Below are 20,500 nucleotides of genomic sequence, written 5' to 3' on the forward strand. Positions count from 1 at the left end.
CTTTTTAGGTTGAGTTAATGATTGACTAATTAAGCTTCAGAGATATTTAGTCATTCTCTATAGATGGCAGATTTGGGACTATAAATGGCTAATGTGGGAACTTTCACATGATCAATCATGTAAACCTGCTGCATTGAGAGAGAGGAGTACCTGCCATGCCCACAAACATGTTATCTAAATGTATCCTCAAAATTGCCCTGGGATATGAAGTACTGTTCCCATTTTACAGATAAGGAAACTGATGCCACACCATGCTACTAGTCTAACTAATCCAAAGTCTGTAATCTCTCCCCTACTCCAGGAAATAAAAGCAGTCTTACATGAACAGACTTAGTTTGAATACCTTTAAGTCCCATCTATCTCAAATTGGCTTTTCAGGTCATCTTTGCACCCTGATATCCTGATTTAATACAAACTAAGGTATAAGAACCTCTTCTGTTTTTTTCTTCATTTGCCCCCTCTTTCAGCCACTCTCATCTCATGCAGCTTGAATTCTGGCTGGCACGGGCAGTGCGGTCAAGGCTGCAGCTGTTAGCACCCCCTCCTCCCATGCTCATCATGAGTTCTGCAAATGAGCCCTGCAGACTGATATTGCGTTCTGCAGTTTATTTGACAAATAGCTTTTGTGGCCTTTGATTCTTCCTATCACTCATAAATTCTGGCAACAGACTGGTTGTCAGATTCAAATCCCACACATATGAAAGGAAAGAGTTGAAGATTCCTGCATTGAAAGCGGACTCTACCCTTAAGATTTATTTGTAAATTTTACTTAAAAGTACTCTGAGAGGAACCTAGGATATCCCCCTGGTCCTGCCTAGCTGCAAATTATTGTATCCTTATGCCATAAATCTTGATAATATGTCTTTTAAAATGTGCCTGAGAAAATGTATTTCATGTTTATAGTGCTGGATTTTAGTGAGTCAAATTGTGTTTGGGCAGTATGTTTGCCTCTTCCAGTTCTGTGTGACACAGGAGTAAAATGGAGACTCTTCGGTCATTCAGCTGCAGATTCTAAGAGAGCCTGTTGTAACTGTGCATTTTAATTAACCGAATCAGCTGAGGAAATGTTGTCTCTCTACTGTGGTGTAGCTGTCTGCCTTGTAAAGTACCTCCCTGGATAAACAGAGGACTTCTATTTCTTAAACTGCCTTTCCCCCATGGTCTTTAAGAGTGTTGGGCTTTTTCTTTTTTTCTTAAATTACAGGTGGAGAAGGTTTAATTAACTCTAAAATGATTCTCTAGCAGACTCGGTTGATTTTTTTTATAACACTTCGAGCTACCATGTAGTTAGTGTAGGATGCATGCTGATATCAGAGCACACAGAAACATTTATAAACCTGAATCTGTTTTGTCATATTACCAGAGATGGCATCTGCACTTGGGTACAGTTGAAATACAAATTGAAGATCAAATAGGTTTTAAAAAAAAAAAAAAAAAAACAAAAACTAATCAGTGGGCTACTGTGAGCTGAGCCAACAAAATGGGAATAATTTAACCATTGATTATTTCTGCACAACACACTGCTGGATGGTAAAACTGAGTTGACTATGAGAAGATAGTTGTGGTTCTAAGAATTATGTGCAAATCTGACCTCTGGAAATATAATCTGTGAGCTTGGTATTGAAAACTGCTGAATACATCCTAGTGGAAACTTCTGGCCTGTATAATTGGTTATAGGTTAGTTAAGCACTAGGTTCCTTTCATTCTTCTGTCACTCTATGTAGAAGTTTGTAAATCTAAAGTAGACTAATGCTAATTTCACAACAGTGGTTTTCCATCTTTTCAAATTATGTGCCCGGGAACTCAGGACCGTCTACCTTACTGAGACCATGTAGATTCTAGTTCTGAAAATTAAAAACAAAATCCAACCACTTCTTATACGTCTTCCTCTTTGATAAGAATGAGAACAAAAAAAATATTTTAAAATTTAAGTAACCACTGTGTACACACCTTAGGCAAGAGGGGTTATCTGTTAGAGATAAAAAATGATGCCCTATTTGTAGTGAAACAGGGGAATGGATAACTAAGGGGAGGACTATGAAATGCAGTTCTTGCAAGATCATTAAAAGTCTATTAAATACCTTGGAATTTCAAATAGAAGGTAAGAAAATGGACTGCACAGTTCTTAAAAGTCCTCACAGCTACAAGTTTTTATGACCAAATAAAGGTTTCATTTCAATTCTCTTTTACATATGTTCCAAAAAATGAATCTGCTCCATTAATGGCAGAGATTACTGTGGTCCAGAGCCTGAGCATATCTCACATGTAAAGGGATGTTTTTTTTTTTAAAGGAACGTTTGAATGCTCTACAAATCTGCCCTGCCTTATAAATCATAATTAAAATATGACTTAAAATATATTAGGGAGGGATGTCATTTCTATTTGTGAAATTCAGTTACTATTTACAAAATTACAGTTCTTCATTTATAGAACTAAACAAAGCTGTTGAATCAAAATCAGTTTTTAAGTCCCGTCTAAATTAAATTATTAGACTGTGTCATTTTAATTACTGCTTTGCCAAGAGATAAAAATCACTAGCATTTTCCTTTTAAACCAGTCAGAAGGTGCACATTTTGGTAGTATAGATTGACTTATAAATAAAAGTCAAGTAGAGAGAAAAATTGAAAGAAACTTCTAGTGGAGATGAGAGAAATGATATACAGTGAAAGGGAGGAAGACAATGAACAGAGGGGAGAGCAGAGACCCAGCAAAGTCCTATGTTATCCAATCTGCCCTCTGCATAATCTATGTTCAAGAGATTAAAAAAAAAAAAAGATGAGCATCACTAATTCTCAACTCTAAGTATTTGATGTTTGAAGCCTCCAGTTGAATAGTTACTTTGAAAATGTGCATAGTTAGGAAGCCAAAGACCTCTGACCTCCTCTCTATGATGGTGTAGGACGGCCCCTTTGTTTGGTTAGAGAGGAGAGGCCTTGGAAAGTATTGAAGGCAGAAGCTTTGTGGAACTGTGGAGAAGATGAGCAGACACCCAACCTAATGAGAACAGGATCTTTCCCAAGAGACAGTGGACAAAGAGAGGTCACAGATATATGGCTTTTACAACAAAAGTTGATTAACTCAGCCTCCACTAAAGCCAAGATGTATTCATATTTAGAATTAAATATTCTTTGTCTCACATTTTTTTAGCTCTTAGTCACTTTAGCATATCACCTAAATTTTCCATATCCTTGGTAATTATCAAAGGAAAATCATTGGTAGATTATTCACAACATAAATGCAGTTTAAATCAGCACATGATTCTTAAAAACTATATTTATATAAGAATAATTATTGAAACCAGTTAAATGGTAAATAAGGCTGTGATATGAAAATGTACATATTAAATAAAAGCACAGGATGTATATGTAGATAAATGTATATGTAAATAAATGTAAGGCCAGCAATAACCTTATCATAATTACCAGAAGATCAATTCAACAGATATCTCTCATGAATAAAAGACTGTACCAGTCACCACTGGTAGAAGAAAGATTTAAAAAAATAGTTCATTTCCTCAAAAGGATATACAGACACATTAATAACTCTAACACAAGACAGACAACTGGTGATGCAGTCTCCAACAGGGATATGAAATACCATGTTAAACAGGGAAGGGCAGTATTAAGAAGACTTCTAAAATGAGTGGGATTTGAACTGGATCTATTGTAGAAAAGCTCAGAGATTGATAGGAGGACTGGAAAGGAAGAAAGTCGTTCCCCACAAAGGAAATAGCTTGAGCAAAAGCACAGAGATGAGAAAGCACACACTACTTCAAGAATTGGCCAATGCTAAAGCATGGGAAATGGCATGGAAATAAAGATAGAGATGCATTTGACCTTTGTTGGGAGATTTAGGATATTAGTTTTATATACTATATTACTCTTTAGTATCAACCATGTGCTTAGATGCCTCTGAGCAATTTAGATTCTAATTCTTGAAAGTTTGCCAGGTATCTCTTATTCCATGTAAAAATAGATACTGGCATACAACTGTTAAAGCAGGCTATCGCACTGAAATTCTTAGCAGTTAGAGCTAATGAAGGGAAAGAGGAGGTTACTATTACGTGCCAAACTTTGTATCAAGTGATTTTACCTATGTCATCTCATTTAATAATATAGGATCTTTATGATCCTATATGAGTATTAAAGAATACATGCAGTGTGCCAAAAGAGAGTACATAAAAATATTCAAGAAATGCTGATTCCTTTGCCCTCTTGCAACAATCAGGTGATGATTATATTGTTTTTCACATTTTTTTTTAAGATGAAGAAACTAAGACTCAAGATTTTGCAGTTATTAAGTCTCAGAACCAGAATCCAGACTGGCTTTTCCTGGATCTGTCACCCAAGTTCTTTCTAGTGTGCATGTTGTCTGTCAGTGGAGAAATACTAAGCCTATGTATAATGGTTACTTACTGATGATATTTCTCAAATTACAGTTACTGGATGAAACCTAGATTATTTGCTCTACCTTGGTTTCTTTGGTAAGGCTGACCTCATGTTTCAGAAAAATACAGAGGTATTGATATCAGATGATTTCAGAGGTGCTTGCAAAGCATTTGTCCCCAGAAGTACTTTCCCCAACTCTCCTGGTTATGCTTGATCTTATATATGACTCTCTCACATTTAGCTAAAAGTTTTTAACCCTATTTAAATGTAAGTTGCCTCAGAAAGGACAATAATATTGGTCTAGATCTAGATCTAGGAATAGATATTTGGTAAGGAGTAAGGAACAGAGTCTTGGGTATCATTGGATGGGGGGATTTTAGTGTGGATAATCCTTCTAAATGGAGAAAGGCATGGGAATGGGAGACTGGAAAGAAAGGAGGCACATACCCTAGATTTGACTAGATTGTACTCTAGTGACAAATTAAGTCTGTCTGATTGCTCCAACCATAAAACTGATAAATTGCCCAGTGACTTCTGATCATATCAAAATTTGAATGGGCACTCTAGAAAAGCAGGCAAAGTGGTCCACTTGGACTGGGAAAAGATATGTAGGCAGAAAACCAAACCAAATCAAAACAACCAAAAAAACAAACAAAACCTCTTTCTTAGAAATGGGAAAGTGGAAGGAAGGTGAAGCTTAAGTTTAAGACTATGGTGGTAAACTTGGAGAGTTAATCAGATATCATGAAAGCAAAATACAGGATGCTCATCATATATGATTATTTTTTAAGATATAATAAGCAAGATATAATTTGAGCTTTGTACTCTATTTTTTATCTACCTTGATCTTTTCTTTTTAATTTACAGCTAGCTAAAAGCTTTTGCATTTTAGTGTAAATTAATAAAGACCCCACCCATCACTGTGTATTAGACCATAAAAACAACCAAAGTGAAGCCCATAAAAATATATGTAGATTTTTACATTGTACTATTCAACCCTCCCTGTAAAAGTCCATAGGACTAAGTGCATGCTGCCTTTTAATGGCATGAGATGGGCTGAACTGGGTGCCACAGGCTGGAAGAATATGATGTAGGCAGATTAGAATTTAGTGAGCAGAGGGATATTCCAATCACTGGATATTGTTTCCAAATAGGAATTGAAGATATATAATTTGGCCACCTCTGTGTGGGTGAGGTATGAATTATTTTAGGGCAGTTCTATAAAGAAATGACAAGGTATAGGATTAATGGATGAAGCTTTTAGGAAAACAGAGTCAATCTGAGGACTCTTCTTACATTAAAAACAAATAAACAGACAAAAAGCCCTACATACCCACTCCTGGCACACAAGGACTTGATTATACAAAAATACACACACTTTGTAATGAACATGAATTGTCACCTTATAGGATGGATACGAATTTTCTTTCTAAGCATCTACAAACATTCCTAACTTAGTGGGAAAGACAAAATTAAACAGATCGTGAATTATTCTATTTTCACCATCATTCAGTGATGTTACTTAACCTTACATTGGATAAACAGCAGTACCTTAACCAAATAGTTATGCCTTTTACACTTTAAAATTTTTGTACCAATTGTGCAAAACCCCTCTCATAAATCAATGAGTACAAGCCAACATTGATCCTAAAGAGATGAGTTAGCTTTTAAACTCCTTGAAGAGTTTTCACTGTTGTGATCTTATCACAGGTGTATCAGAATTTTTAAAGTCACTCTACTATTTCAGCCTCAACATGATATACTCTACAAGTTTTCTTTAAATATTCTTGTGAGATTCTGGTTGATTGCTTCAAGTTGGGGAGGGGTAAGCATATTCCTTCTTTCAGAGTGTATAACAGATCAATAGTAATGATAAGAAGCAGTTTTTAGCTACATGTGAGGACCACTAAGTTGAATTCTTGGCTTCAATAATAATATTGTTTAATGTACTATAGCCTTATTGTCTAAGGACATTTTCTTTTACCCTCGCTTCATTAATAAGTTTGAACCCCAAGAGTGCTGAATAAGGATTTATATTTAGTTGAAGTCCTTTGCTCTTCAGTGACAACATGTATTTTATTCCCTGGATAGATGTAATTAGTGTGATATAGCTTTAACAGAAATTGCCTTTGCTAAATGTAGTATTTTCCTTATCATTTTATATGTGAGGCCCCCCAAATTTGCATTTTATCCCTGAGGAGACAAAATCCTGGTTGTTGGTGTAAGTGTTTTTGATTGATAAAAATGTAGTTGGACACTGCTGTATATAAAGTCCTGTATTTTGTTTACTGGGAGTTAATTAAGAAGAAAAATAGTAGACTTTAATACTTTGCTAGCCTGTGACTCAACTATATTTCTTCTTTTTTCCATTGAAAATCAGAGATATTAAACAGGTGATTTGTAGTCTGTAGAGGAAAGAGAGTGGGTCAGCCAGACTTAAATTTTGTTTTATAGTTGTTGTTTGTTTGTTTTTTAAAATTAGAGATAGACTACTTTTTTGAGATGACCACATTGTGTTGGTTTATATAAGGGATGACTTTTTTTGGTGATATAAAATAATTTTTTGTGTGCATGAAGTAGGGAATAATTTAAGGGTAGGAGAAAGGTATAAAGGAAATTTCTTTTTGGGGTGGGGAGTGGGAACCCCTGAAAAATAAAGAAAATATTGAGAATTGTCAAAAAGTTATCAATTTTCATTACAATATTTGCTGGATAGGATAAGAGAAGCTGTTTTACTTTTCAATAAAATGGGTTATTATTGCTTATAGGGTTTTGCCATTAGGAAGTATAGTTGCAAAATTGATTGCCTCTGCTTGATTTTACACTGTGGCTCAGAGTGTCTGTTTTCCTGGAATTTTTCTCACATATTCAGGACACCCAACTCAAGAACACTTGCCAATAATTCTATGAAGGTTAACCAGCATAAAATTTACAAATACTTTTTTCTTCTGAAAAAACATCATCTTCTCTCTGTTCTTCAGAGATTTCATAGAAACTTAGTTGTCAAAGAGGAACAGTTTCTCTACTTAAATTATAAGAATTTTGGAAACACACATACATCACATTTGTTAAGACAAGCTACAGAAGTCAAGATTTGTGATTACACTGGTCTTTTCTTTATGAAAGGCTAACAAAGAAAAGTATTTAATTAGCCTAAGGGAATAGATTATTACTCATAAAAAAAAGCCTTTGTATTTTTATGCTTTTTTAAAAAATCCAGTAATTTTCAATGACAATAATTGATAGAGTCAATAGCAATTTCTATATAGGAAAAGATTTTGTATAGTTTTTCTTTGGGGGAAAAAAGGAAACAAAGTAGATTTCATGTGATTGATACCTGGAATCTATGCTAATCCCACTATAATATGTTATGAGCAATTACTTTTATACAATAATGATGTCATCTTGCCAGAAAATGTTATATGTATAAAGTATAAAGACAACAAGTACTCAAAATATTGATACTTTCTAGAAAGGGGATAGACAATTAACCTATGTTGATTGAATGTCCTCAGTTTTTAATGACCTGATTCGGGACATAATTAGGATTTTTATTTAGTCTGATAAGCTTTTGCTTCAATATTCTCTGGTTGGTATCTTTATTTTATGTCTATTGTACATTGCGATCATTACTGATAAACTAGACTCTGATAATATGGAGTAGAAGAAACTGTTTTTATGAAACTAAAGATCAAAAACAAATTAAGTTCTAGATTCACTGCCAAGTCTCAGAATTTGTATTAATGTAAAGTGGATTTGTTCTTCCTTAACACAGAGGTTAGTGATGTCTTTTGACCCAGGCAACACACAGAGCACCAGCAACTACAGCTGAATATCTCACTAAGTACTCTTTGAAAAGAATAGATTTTTGCCATTTGAGAGTTAACAAAATATTTCTCAAATTTTGTTCTCCAAATAACCACGTGAAGTCAATAATACACGCCCATTTTACAGATAGGGAACTTAAAGTTCAAAAAGCTAAGAAATTTTCCTGAAATCATTAGTTAGCAAATGTAGAGAAACTTGAATCTAAGGCCCATACTCTTATCATAGATGGCTGTGATGTTTTCCTCAAATAAAAAAGAACAGTAAACTATGTTTATGTAGATTTTCTCTGTAGTATTTCTATTTTATTCTACGTAGCTATGCAAAAAGTCACCATTTTGTAGATTAAGCAAAATTTGGATCTAATTCTGTAAGCTATTATAATTTGATTAGGTAAACTCACTTTCACCTATTATTTTTTAACTAGTTTTCAAGAGTCATTTAATATGAACTACTTAACTTCCATCAGTTCTGTTTCTCTTACAATTGTAATTCACATTTACTGATATTATTGTTCATGTTCACAGTTTCTTCCAACTGTGTCTGATTTTTAATGTAGGTAGATAAGAGAGAACCAGTACAGAAAAACTCCGTGGGCTTACTGCAGAAGATACCAATGAGAATCCAGGGAAAAGGGAATAGAAGAAACAACACAGTTTCTGAGTTTTTCATTTCTCATGGCTCAATTCTCATTTGTCATATCTGGAACTCATTTTGTCTTAGGCTTCATGGCTGGATGTTTGTTTCTGATGCTAGTCTAATCCACACATTAAATAAACTATTTAAATTCTCTTCTTGGTAAATGTCAAGGGAAGAGAGGAGATTTCATGCACCTACAACATCGTAAAATCCCTTGCCAAATCTATGAATCTGACTCTGCATTATCCTTCCCCAGAAGGAGAGCATAATTTCATTATCCATGAATCATCACCTCTTAGACTATAACATCATTGTCAGAGAGCCTAATAGAACCAGTGTTCAGCTGGCTGAGAAGGGGGAGGGTTGCGGAAAGCACTGGGGCAAAGCACAGGTCACTGGCATGATCAAGACACTGGAGGGTTCTAGAGCAGAAAAAGAGGCCTCCCTCATCTGATAGCTCTGACATTCCTAGTGACTGGTAAATAACTGATCCTGATTCTTTCAATATTAATATTGAAATTTGTCTTCCCTAATCTAAATTACATTGTATTTCGGTTTCCTGCCTATGGAAAATGTTAACGCATTTAATGAAACTTGCAGAGCATCTGGCTAAAATTGATGAGTAAAAATACTTTAAAGAATTTCTTATCTATTAGTACATTTTTACTCGCTCTTCATCTATGAACACTTATTTCTTCTAGCCCTAAGTGCCAGTTCTATGGCCTCTCTCTGGGCTAATTACTAAGTAAGTCCATATATAAAATATAACTTAAACAATCACGCTAGAATTATATTTCCCAGGGAGATGAATTAAATAAAATGAAAGTCTGATATACAGATCAAAAAATATATGTTGTAAATCATGTTTACATAAGGATTTGGGACTAGAAAAACTGGAGGGGTATAAATAGCTGTGGTTAGTATAACCAGCCACTGGAGGTCACTGCTGCTCCACAGAAATAGGTTTATTGCCTGTCTACTTAGTTGATTCACCAAATCAAGTAAAAAAATGGTTTAAATTCTTTGACAAAATGTAATGTCAACATTCTTGGAAAATATAAACTCATTTAAAAGGAATATATCTTGCGTAAGTATTGCTTAGAAAACTATGGCACTGGGACTATTAAAGCTGTGCTGCAATAGCACTCTGGGCACTGAGGCTCATAAAAATGGGGGGGGGGGAACCCATGCAGTTCAGTCACTAAACTGCATTTCTTCTCTCTCTGGTAAAGCATTCAAAGTACTGACTGAGTTCTTTCTAAGTCGATGCATCTGTGTTGTATAGTTCAATAGGTCAGGCTGGTTTTGTAACTGTTGTCACCTTTGAGGGAAGCCAGATACTTGATGTAAATTTGGAAAAGATAATGGAATACCAATTACATTGCTCTAATATGCAATGAGTGTGAAATATATAATGAAAATAGACTTACAGTATGTAGTTCAGAAAGTGCTCTGGGGTGGGGGGGTGAAGACAACTTTTGAACAGGAGAACACTGACCAGTTGGATTTGTTAAATTTAAAATGGTGAACTAGTTATTGTCTAACCTATAAGAATTATGTATCTGTGATTGGAAGATCCTGAGAAATAGAGAAGCTTCATTCCCAAAATTGGTGGGGGGAGTCTTTTAAAACAAAATTCATGTCCTGAATTAAAATAACTTTTATAATCTAAGGAATTTTATTTTGATTGTATGATTAAATTTATAAATAAAGCTAGGCATTAAAAAATGACCAGCCTTTAAAATGTTGGTCATTCATTTAATATTACACATGAAGTAGCTTTGAATTTAAGAAACACTTTCAATACAGCAAACGTATTTTATATATGCCGGTAGGATCACAACAATGAGAACTGCAAGAATTCAAAAATATAAGTATAAATATCCCTTGCCTAAGTTTATTTGGTACATGACAATTGAGGCAGAAGGTCAAGTCAAAGAATAGAAATGGGCTTTTTCACTTTAACACTGCATTTAATTAATACAATCATCTTTAGTACAGATAAAAATGAGGCTGATCAGAGAAATTTTCTTTTTGAGATGGAATATATATTTAGTGACATTTTATGAAAAATGAAAAATTACAACTTCAGTGAAAAACATCACAGTAGGCTCAGTCATCCAGTTCATAGTACTGTAAGGAAGTATCTGCGTTATTAATGAATTGGGAATCTGTGACTATTTACCATTAATAAATATACATTCAACAATCATTCATGGGTAAATATATTGTAGCTATGATGCTTTTCTGAACTGGCATCTCTTTTAAAGATTTAATCAAAATCAAAGTGCCTTGAGAAATCCACTTTAAATACCTTTATTGCTTATAAAAGTATGATTTTTTTTATGATCTGGCTTCCTTGCAATTATATTTCATGGTGACTTGCCTAGATTTTTCCTCTCAGCATATGAAAAGCCTCCAAACTATATAAAAATGCTGGTTAAAAAAATAGCCATTCACTTTTCTTTTTTGCTGCAGTGATTTTGTTTTGAAAGAACAGGGATGTGGTTAAAGATGTGGGGCTTGGCAAGCCAAATTAAATGAAACAGACTGTTTCAATTCCTGATTTTTGTTCCTGTAACAGGATTGTTCATTTTGGAGGATGAGAGAGGATACAATACAGACCAAAGACATTTTTCTAAATCTTATTGAAGTGTGCTCAAAGTTACTGAAATACAGAAGGTATGATATTTGTGCTGCAGTCAATAAACTTTCACCTACGACATAAAAACATGCATGCAGCTTGCAGATTGCCAACAGGGTCTGTACAGAATCATACTGATGGATGAGTTCACAATACAGATGAACATAGGGACACTGTAACATCAGTAATAGAAAAGCAAAAGACAACTGCCATGGAGTTGGTCTTTTTCCCTCTAAGATTTATTTTATACATTTATTAAGGTGTTATGGAAATCCTTCTTTTCAATGAAGCTTTGGTGGAACGCATGTCTTGGAATGTGTTCTCTATATGCCTCTGAATGAAGTGTCAGTCATTAGGGGACTAGCGTGTGCAGGGCACATCATGGAATGCAACAGGACAGCCTGACAAATCCCAGACAGAAGAACAGACAGAGCTAAAGATGCCACTCACTACATTAGAGTCCCTGAAAGAGCTGGAAAGAAATTCCGGTAAGCTCCCAACCATAGGCAAACAGCAAGCTGCCTTCCCATTTGCAAGCCTCATCTCTGAAAACTCCCTAAGGTGAGGAACAGTGAAGAAATCTGCCTCCTCAAATTTGCTTCTCGGTTACTTAATTAATTTATTTAGGCTGAATAACGGGCTAGGAGAAACTGACAGTGTGAAACCTCTATAGCTCGATTTTACAGGGATGGATTTCAGAGACAAGGCATTCAAGTCTAAAACTTTGTATTTTTACCATCTCACATTTTTCAGTTGTGTATTTGCAGCATTTTAACCCTTCAACACTTTTCCTTAGGCTCGCTTTACTGAAATTCAAACACCTCTGGAAATTGCCCATGGTGTTTCTTTAACCCAGCACCATCTTTTGATAGTTTCCTGCAATTTTCTTTTTAAGCCAGACAATGTTTTAAGGCTCTGTCTCTTAAGTGTTCCCGTAATCAAGCATTCTCCTAGAATCAGTTCCAGCTCCCAGTACCTGGGCTCATTCACTTTTTCCTCGATTTGCCAATGAACAGCAAACCTTCTAAAACTAGAAGATTTGGTCCCACCAGAAGAGAAATAACAGCAGCTGTGGGGGATTACTTATGAAAGAAGTTTATCTTGAAACAAGTGAGATATTAATGCGATCAATAAAGAGTCTTATACAATAGGCATTATCCCTAAACCAGAGTTTTTGAGCTTTGCTTTGATTGTGGCATTTAAATTTCAATGGGTTGATTATGTATGAGAGGAAAATGACCAGTATTATGAGTGTACTAAAACGGACGGGGAAGGACCTTGCCAGCAAAGTGAGAGGGAGAGGGAATGGGAGGGGGGCACCACGTTCCCTTTGTAGTCACCAGAGTTCAATAAAGCACCACTTATTTCCCAGCTTTTAAGAGCGCTTTTAGCACAATGGTTCATACCTCACACTCCCTGGAGCCTGATTTGTTATAGGTGCAGGGTCCCGTCCCATTCAGCAGCATCTCGCTGGTCTCCGTGTTGGTGGGCTTATAATCTACATAAAATTCCTGGGTGCTGGGAGTCATTTGCTTTAGGGACTGTCTTTTCTTTTTCCGGTGCCTTCGCATGAGGGAGCGCTGCTGCAGCTGCTTCATGCTTGCAGGGTACCGCTTCCATGACACGTAGATAACAAGCAGGATGACGAGCACGGACAGGAAAAGGGCCACGCTCCCTGCGATGATTTTATGGAAAGAGATATGCTCGGTGTCAGCATCGGTCTCTGGGCCAGGCTCCGTGGCTCCCACCGTGGGGGGCAGAGGGGGCTTGCTCTCATGCTTCGGCCTGGGGAGCTTAGGCTTAAATGTCGGCTTCGGAAGAGCCCTGGCCAGATCAAACCTCTCCGTGGTACTTTTGCCACAGATGCTGTAATTCTTCACCGCATCCATCACATTTACTCCTTGCAGCTCTTTGGGACTGGCACAGATAATTGTATTCTCCCTCAGACCTTTAAAACTTTTCAGCCAGTTTACCAGGGAGCAAATGTTTCTGCTGCATTCCCATATATTCCCAGCAAGACTGATGTCATTGAGAGATATCCAAGAATCCAAAATCTCTTGACCAATAAATGTAAGCTTATTGGAATCCAGGTTGAGGCGCTGCAGGTTTGGGACACACTGGAAAACACTAGGTCCACTAAAAGCTTCAATCTCATTGCCTGATAAATCAAGCCTTTGTAATGAGCTCCAGGTCCAGGACATGGTCTGTCCTATGACACTGATTTTATTCCACTGCAAGTAAAGGTTCTGTAGGCTCACCAACCTTGGAAAAAGGGCCAGGTTGAGCTTAGAAAATTGATTGTGCTCCAGGTGAAGTTCTTTGAGTCTGATCATGCCAGCAAAGACATTCCTGGCTAAACTTCGGATCCGGTTGTATCCCAGGTCCAAAAGTTCCAGATTGCGGCAGTCTTGGAATATTCGCACAGGGATGGTTCTCAGGGAGTTAGACCGTAAATGTAAACTCAGCAGCTTCCGCAAGCCCCGAAACTGCTCAGATCCCAGAGAATGCAGCTGATTATAGGACAGATCCAAGTTCCGTAAATTTGTCACAGGTCTGAAGGTATTGTTGAGAAAATAGGAGATTCTGTTGGAACTCAGAATCAACTCTTTGAGTCTGCGTATTCCATTAAAAGCATTCTCATCAATATTGCTGATATGATTATGGTCAAGGTACAGCCAGGTGAGCTGATTGAGCCCTTTAAATTGATTATACTTAAGTTTTTGAAGGCTGTTATAGCGAAGGGACAAACCTAAGCAACCAGCAGATATACTTGAGGGTATCTCCTGTAATTTCTGAGATTCACAATATACCATTTTGCCTTCACACCTACAGCCCTTAGGGCATCCTCGTTCGGCAGAAGAAAGCATTGTCAGTAAGACTGTGGGGGCTATAATCAGTGCTACAGCTGATCCGCTCAGTAGCCTAATTACATTGAAACCTGGAAATAAAAACAACTTAGAAAAGTTATCCCCCCAAAAAGGAATTCATTTATTTTTCAATCAAGCAAAAATAGGCATGTATTTTCTCTTTTAAAAATTAAAATCTAGATAACAACATTTAATATCAAATAACACCTCTTTGAAATTTAAAGAGATTGTCTTTAGGGCTTTTTTTTTTTTTAATAGTTAAGCAAGGAAACGTGTCCACTAAGCATTTGAATGTATAGTCTTAAGCACAGAAAGGTATTCTCTACAATAATTAAGGCAGAATTACAACACAGACTAGAGGGTTTTGGTTTTATTTTTTTGTTTTTGTTTTTTTTTTTTTTTAAGAAGGAAAGAAGAAAAATGACAAAACATACCCATCCTTTGTATTGTTCAAAGGTCGTCCTTAGGTCTTTTGCTTTGGCTTAAGGGGCCACTTGCATGACAGCCCCTGTCAGCTGCACTGTGGTGAGTCAGGGCTCGCTGACACCCAGGAAGAAAAATTGGACCCCTTGGGAGATGGACCGATTTTGGAACATTATTCTTTGCCAGCCACGCAGAACACTCCAAGAACAAATAAATTCCGACACCGCATTTGTAGCAAAACATCAAAATCTTCCTAGGTAATAGGATCTTCGTGGATATTACGTTTTTGCATCTTTACAGTTTTTTAGGGGGGGTGTTAAAAAAAAAAACTGGCTTCTACAATTTCTTCTTATCGGAAAGCATGGTGTAGTCCTCCAGGCAACGTGGGGCTACCTGAGCTGCCACATCTGTATTCCATAGCCCAGCATTTCTGGGGGTGAGCACCCACTTCAGCCACAAAGCTGCGTTGGAGCCCAGGAGGCAGGAAAGCCCCGTACCGCACACACGCTCAGCTCACTTCTGCAGACTGTCATTCTGAAAGCTGCTCGGACTGTTGCTTTGGTTTCAGTGAATGCAGTCTTATGTAAAGCTGCCCCCAGTGGTGAAGAACATTATGGGCATGTGCAGAAATGTCTCTCTTTTATCTTGCAAATGAGCAGGCTCTCTGCTGGAAAATGAATGATTCTTTTGGGTGGCTCAATGGGAACTGAATGGTCACCGTAATCAATAACTAGCAACATTTTCTGTAATTTCCAAGTCTTGTTTTACAATTTGGCAATGTCTTTATTGTCTGCGTCCACTTAATCGCTAAACATGTACTGCCTAGAGTTTTTTGGAGCTTGACATTAAGTTCACAGACCGAATGTCAATTTTTCTTAACCTCAATGTAGGCTTTGAACTGAAATTTATAAAATGAATTATTGAGCTTTTCACAGAGAAGCATTAACTGCCTGCCCATTTGACCTCTTAGAGTCACAGTGATTATATTATGCAAGGTGTCTCAGGATGCTAAGGCACATACATTTTGGAATACAGGGGATAACTAATGACATATAAATTAATGTGTCCAATAGCTTTTCTGGTTTTCCTACAAAAGACATAATTGGTTTAATGGCTTTTGGCTTGGTTTGTTGTTTGGGTTGCTGTCATTTGTTTTTAATTAGAAGAGAAATCATTTTTAGTGCAAATAGAAGAATCAAGAGATCATTTGGTTCAGTTTATTGATACCACTGCTATTTATTACACGAATAATATTTATTGAGCACTTCCTAAGTGTTTTAAATGAGCTATCTTGTTTTATCTTTAAACAATATTATGATGTAGGTCCCACTATAACCTTCATTTTGAAGATGAGGAAACTGAAGCTTGGAGATGTAGCTTGATGCAGTTCATGCAGTAAGTGGCAGAGCTGAGATTCAAAGCCATCTCTCTCTTATGCTTGGACCTCTAACCACTATGTGATCTTGCCTCAACAGCAATGTTATCTTCATCTGAAAATGAGTCAAGTGAAAATTAGCCTGAATATGATACTGGGTCAAGGAAGCTGTAATATAGATCAATCAATCGATCAATCAATCTTGCTTTGTAGGTTTGTATAAACTTCTTTGGTATGAGTCTTTGAAAGAAATATTATAAAAACTAATAAGAAGCAGTTTAGCTTAGTGATTAAGAGCGTGGATTTTTGCACCTAGGATCAAATCCTGGCTGCAATTTGCCAGCTATGTAAACCTGAATAGGTACTTATCTTCTGGATGCCTCATTTTCTCTTCTACAAAAGAGATATGGTAACAACAACAACAAAAAAAATTACATAGAGTGTTTGAGAATTGTCAACTTAATATCTGCAAAGTACTTAGAATAATGTGTAGCACATAATAAACCTGTGTTAGCTGTTATTTGAATATCAATTTATTGTATTCACTGTCATTGCATATTGTTTAATATTGAATATTGACTATACTGACTATCATTAACTCACAAAGAGCCTCTTCAATGAACATTTTTATGTTGTTCACAGTGGATTTCTAGGATTCATTCAGTCTCACCTTTTAGTAAGAGAACTTCCTAAATCTCCATCATCTCAACCTTATCTTTAAAATGAATCTTTTGGTTCTTTGAACCATACCTTGTAATTAATATTTAATTCTTTCTTCCCTAAAGCAGAATATGGTCACATCTGTCTCACAGAGAAAATCATTTTGTTTAAAGATAAATAGTATACCTTAAAAAGTTTGCTGTGTCAGTCTTTGTCAGGTGAATTGGCTGTGGAAAACCCCAGGGAGCTTTCACATTTATCTCTAAGGATGAGAAGTTTGGTAACTGTTAGTCATGACAGTCAAAGGGATCTCACATAAATGGTATCAGTGAGAATCACCAATTCCTCAGGATGGTATGAAAAGGGCAGGGCAGTGGTTCCTCCCAAATTATCCATGTTATCAATGCATATAAATCCCACAGAGAGCTTGTTAAAAATAAATTTCTGTCTATCCTTCAAGATTCTGATTCATGGGATGAAAGTGGGAGCACTTATCAACAAGACTGATGGACAAGTAACTTTAAGAAATGCACTGTAAGGAAGTGATTAAAATAATAAATATTCTCCTAGTAGGAAAAGAGGATATAAAAACGTATGATATTGTGATGCAAGTTCCATGAGGACAAAGACAGTGTTTTGCCTACTTCAGTTTCTCTAAAACCTAGAAGAGCACTTGACACATAATAGATGCTCAATTATTGAATAGATACATTTTTATGGGGGTCACAAGTACATTTGATGTAGGACAAATTGATTATGTAATGCTAGTCTTGTGCACTTGGGATTGATCTTTGCAGAATTCCTGAGTCAATGATATTGGGTCCAAGTTTGGAGAAAGTGTTCTTAAAGAATGTGTGTAAAAAGGCAAAAAAGTAGAAAGTGGAAAGACTTAGATGGTCAGCAAATGATCTTCACTTTTTATGTAGACATCTCTTCATAGTTAAATCATAAATTTCATAAGAACTGTAAATATACTTCTGAATATTCCCTTTGACGTGTTACAACTTTTATCATCTAACATACCAAATGGAGCCTGACAACTTGTATCTATTAAAAAGTACTAGAGGAAATCATATTTAGAACTTCTCTCTCATATTTCTGTTACTTAAGAACCTCTGATTTTTCTCCTTACTTTCCTTGCATGTCCATGGAAGGTGTCTTTTGAGATGTCTGTCTTGCTTAACAGCTACAGATGGCTACTCTGAAATGGCTGGAGGCCCCATCAACTTTGTGCTTCTTTTTCCTTCATTCCCTGGTGACAGGAACACAGATGAGCCCATTGAAAATGTAATTCTTGGGCACCTGGGTGGGTCAGTGGTTGAGTGTCTGCCTTCGGTTCAGGTTGTGATCCTGGGGTCCTAGGATTGAGTCCCACATCGAGCTCCCCTCAGGGAGCCTGCTTCTCCCTCTGCCTATGTCTCTCCCTGTCTCTCTCTGTATTTCTCATGAATGAATGAATGAATGAATGAATGAATGAATGAATGAATAAATAAATAAATAAATTATATATATATATATATATATATATATATATATATATATATATATATATATAAAGAAAACGTAATTCTCTCACTTTGCTTTTCCTGGGAAAAGTCTTGATTATTTATGGTGTACATTCTCTTCTGTGTGCCACACCTTGTCCTTAGTTTTTAGTCATTTTTCTAATACATTGGCTTCTGATCTCGCTGCATAGTTCTGACTTTACACTCACCTTCACATTTAGTCTCATAATTGATATTTCTTCTTAATATTGAATCATTGGTTTCTTCCTCAATAGTAATGAATAGCCATTCTTGGACTGGGTCTGTCTCCAGTTACTCTGTGTGTTTCCTACCTTGGTACTAGCCTTTAAGCTGGCATCACCACCAAGTCTGTCTCGGTTCAATATAATGAAGTGCATGAAGAGGGAAGACCATTCAGGGGGCTAACAGAAAAATCCAAAAATAAAATAATACAATTCAAAGCAGACTGAATACTTGAGATTGCAGAAATAAGCCCAAAGACATAGAGTCTTTTCTTTCCAAAAGAAAAAAATTATATTCTAAAATATTTTAGCAATTTGCTATAGTACTTTTAAGTTTATCCTCCTTTTACTTTTTGACTATAGCAAGATGATTAGTTCTGATTTGCCTTTCAATAGGACCAAAATTATACTACATTATATATTTAAAATTCTTTTGCACTTACCACCACATACAAAACAAACCATAAATTCCCTGACAAGTTAAATTAGCCCAATGAATCTAGAGCCTTAATGATTTATACAATTATAAAGGGTAGCCATGTATCTGAAGACTTTTTTTTAAAGAACTATACTTATAGTACTTCAAATAGCTGCACATATTTTGTTTAAATTGGGTAAACAAATTCTAAGTGTATAATGCCCAATTTCAGTCCAACATGAAACTTAGTTACCAAAAAACTTAGAAAATCAGGGCTTAAAGAAGATGTACTGATACATTAACAATGGGTTGGCCTCAGGGATTTCGTTCATTTAACAAATGCATAGTTTGGGTTCCTGCTATGTACTAGATGCTGTTCCAGACACTTGAAATATATTAGTGTACAAAACAAAGGTCTAGGCTTATATTCTATAATTTTTTTTTAAATTTATGATAGTCACAGAGAGAGAGAGAGGCAGAGACACAGGCAGAGGGAGAAGCAGGCTCCATGCACCGGGAGCCCGTCCTGGGACTCGATCCCAGGTCTCCAGGATCGCACCCTGGGCCAAAGGCAGGCGCCAAACCGCTACGCCACCCAGGGATCCCTAAGCTTATATTCTAAAAGGGTGACAGGGATGCCTGGGTAGCTCAGCGGTTGAGCATCTGCCTTCAGCCCAGGGCGTGATCCTGGAGTCCGGGGATCAAGTCCCACATCGGGCTCCCTGCATGGAACCTGCTTCTCTCCTTGCCTGTGTCTCTGCCTCTCTCTTTGTGTCTCTTAAGAATAAATAAATAAAATCTTTAAAAAATAAAAAAATAAAAGGGTGACATGTACAAACCCCCTCCCCCCAAAAAACAGTATATTATTAGGTAACGTGTACTATAGAGAAAAGTGAGAATAGAGAATACTAGGAATGTAGATGGTAAGGTAACTTGTAATTTTACTTTTCTAAAAAGTTTTTACTTAAATTCCAGTTAGTTAACATGCAGTGCAATATTAGTTTCAGGTGTAGAATTCAGTGACTCAACACTTCCATACAATACCCGATGCTCCTCACAAGTGCACTCCTTAATCCCCATCACCTACTTCATCCATCCCCCCACCCATCTCCCCTCTGGTAACCATCAGTTTGTTCTCTATAGCTAAGGGTCTGTTTCTTGTAATGTTAAATTTTGGGATGGTTAGGGCCTTGGTGGCTTGAGCAAAACCTGGAAGGAGATGAGTTGTTTACCTTAAGTATATAAGGGGAATGGCTAGTCTAAAGGTCCTCATGTGAGAGAACATATGTTCAATGAATTGCAAACAGGCCAATCTGTCTAGATTGGAGAGAACAATGGGTAGAAGAATTGGAGATGAAGCCAGAGAGGTACTAGGTACTGAGTCATGGAGGACTTCATATGCCATTGTAAAATCTTTGGCTTTCTTCTGTAGAAAACTGGGAACCAACTCAAGATGCTGTGCTGATTAAAGATATAACCAAGTTACCCATTGAAAGGATCACTCATACTGCTAT

General features: G+C 36.5%; 2 protein-coding genes across 5 annotated transcripts in view; one reads left to right on the forward strand and one right to left on the reverse strand.

Annotated features, from left to right (window-relative positions):
- LRRTM3 (leucine rich repeat transmembrane neuronal 3) overlaps positions 1-15,069 on the reverse strand; it is a 157,065-nt gene extending 141,996 nt beyond the window's left edge. The window contains exons 1-2 of the mRNA XM_055308931.1: positions 14,798-15,069; positions 12,903-14,434 (exon numbers count right to left, since the gene is read on the reverse strand). Coding sequence (XP_055164906.1) covers positions 12,903-14,434; positions 14,798-14,801 — 1,536 coding nt within the window. The 5' untranslated portion in view covers positions 14,802-15,069. The remainder of the gene's footprint in view (positions 1-12,902; positions 14,435-14,797) is intronic.
- The window catches only part of CTNNA3 (catenin alpha 3), a 1,663,516-nt gene that overhangs the window by 676,432 nt on the left and 966,584 nt on the right, over positions 1-20,500 (forward strand). The window lies entirely within an intron of this gene.

Source organism: Nyctereutes procyonoides, unplaced genomic scaffold (assembly GCF_905146905.1).
Source record: "Nyctereutes procyonoides isolate TBG_1078 unplaced genomic scaffold, NYPRO_anot_genome, whole genome shotgun sequence".
Taxonomy (NCBI): domain Eukaryota; kingdom Metazoa; phylum Chordata; class Mammalia; order Carnivora; family Canidae; genus Nyctereutes; species Nyctereutes procyonoides.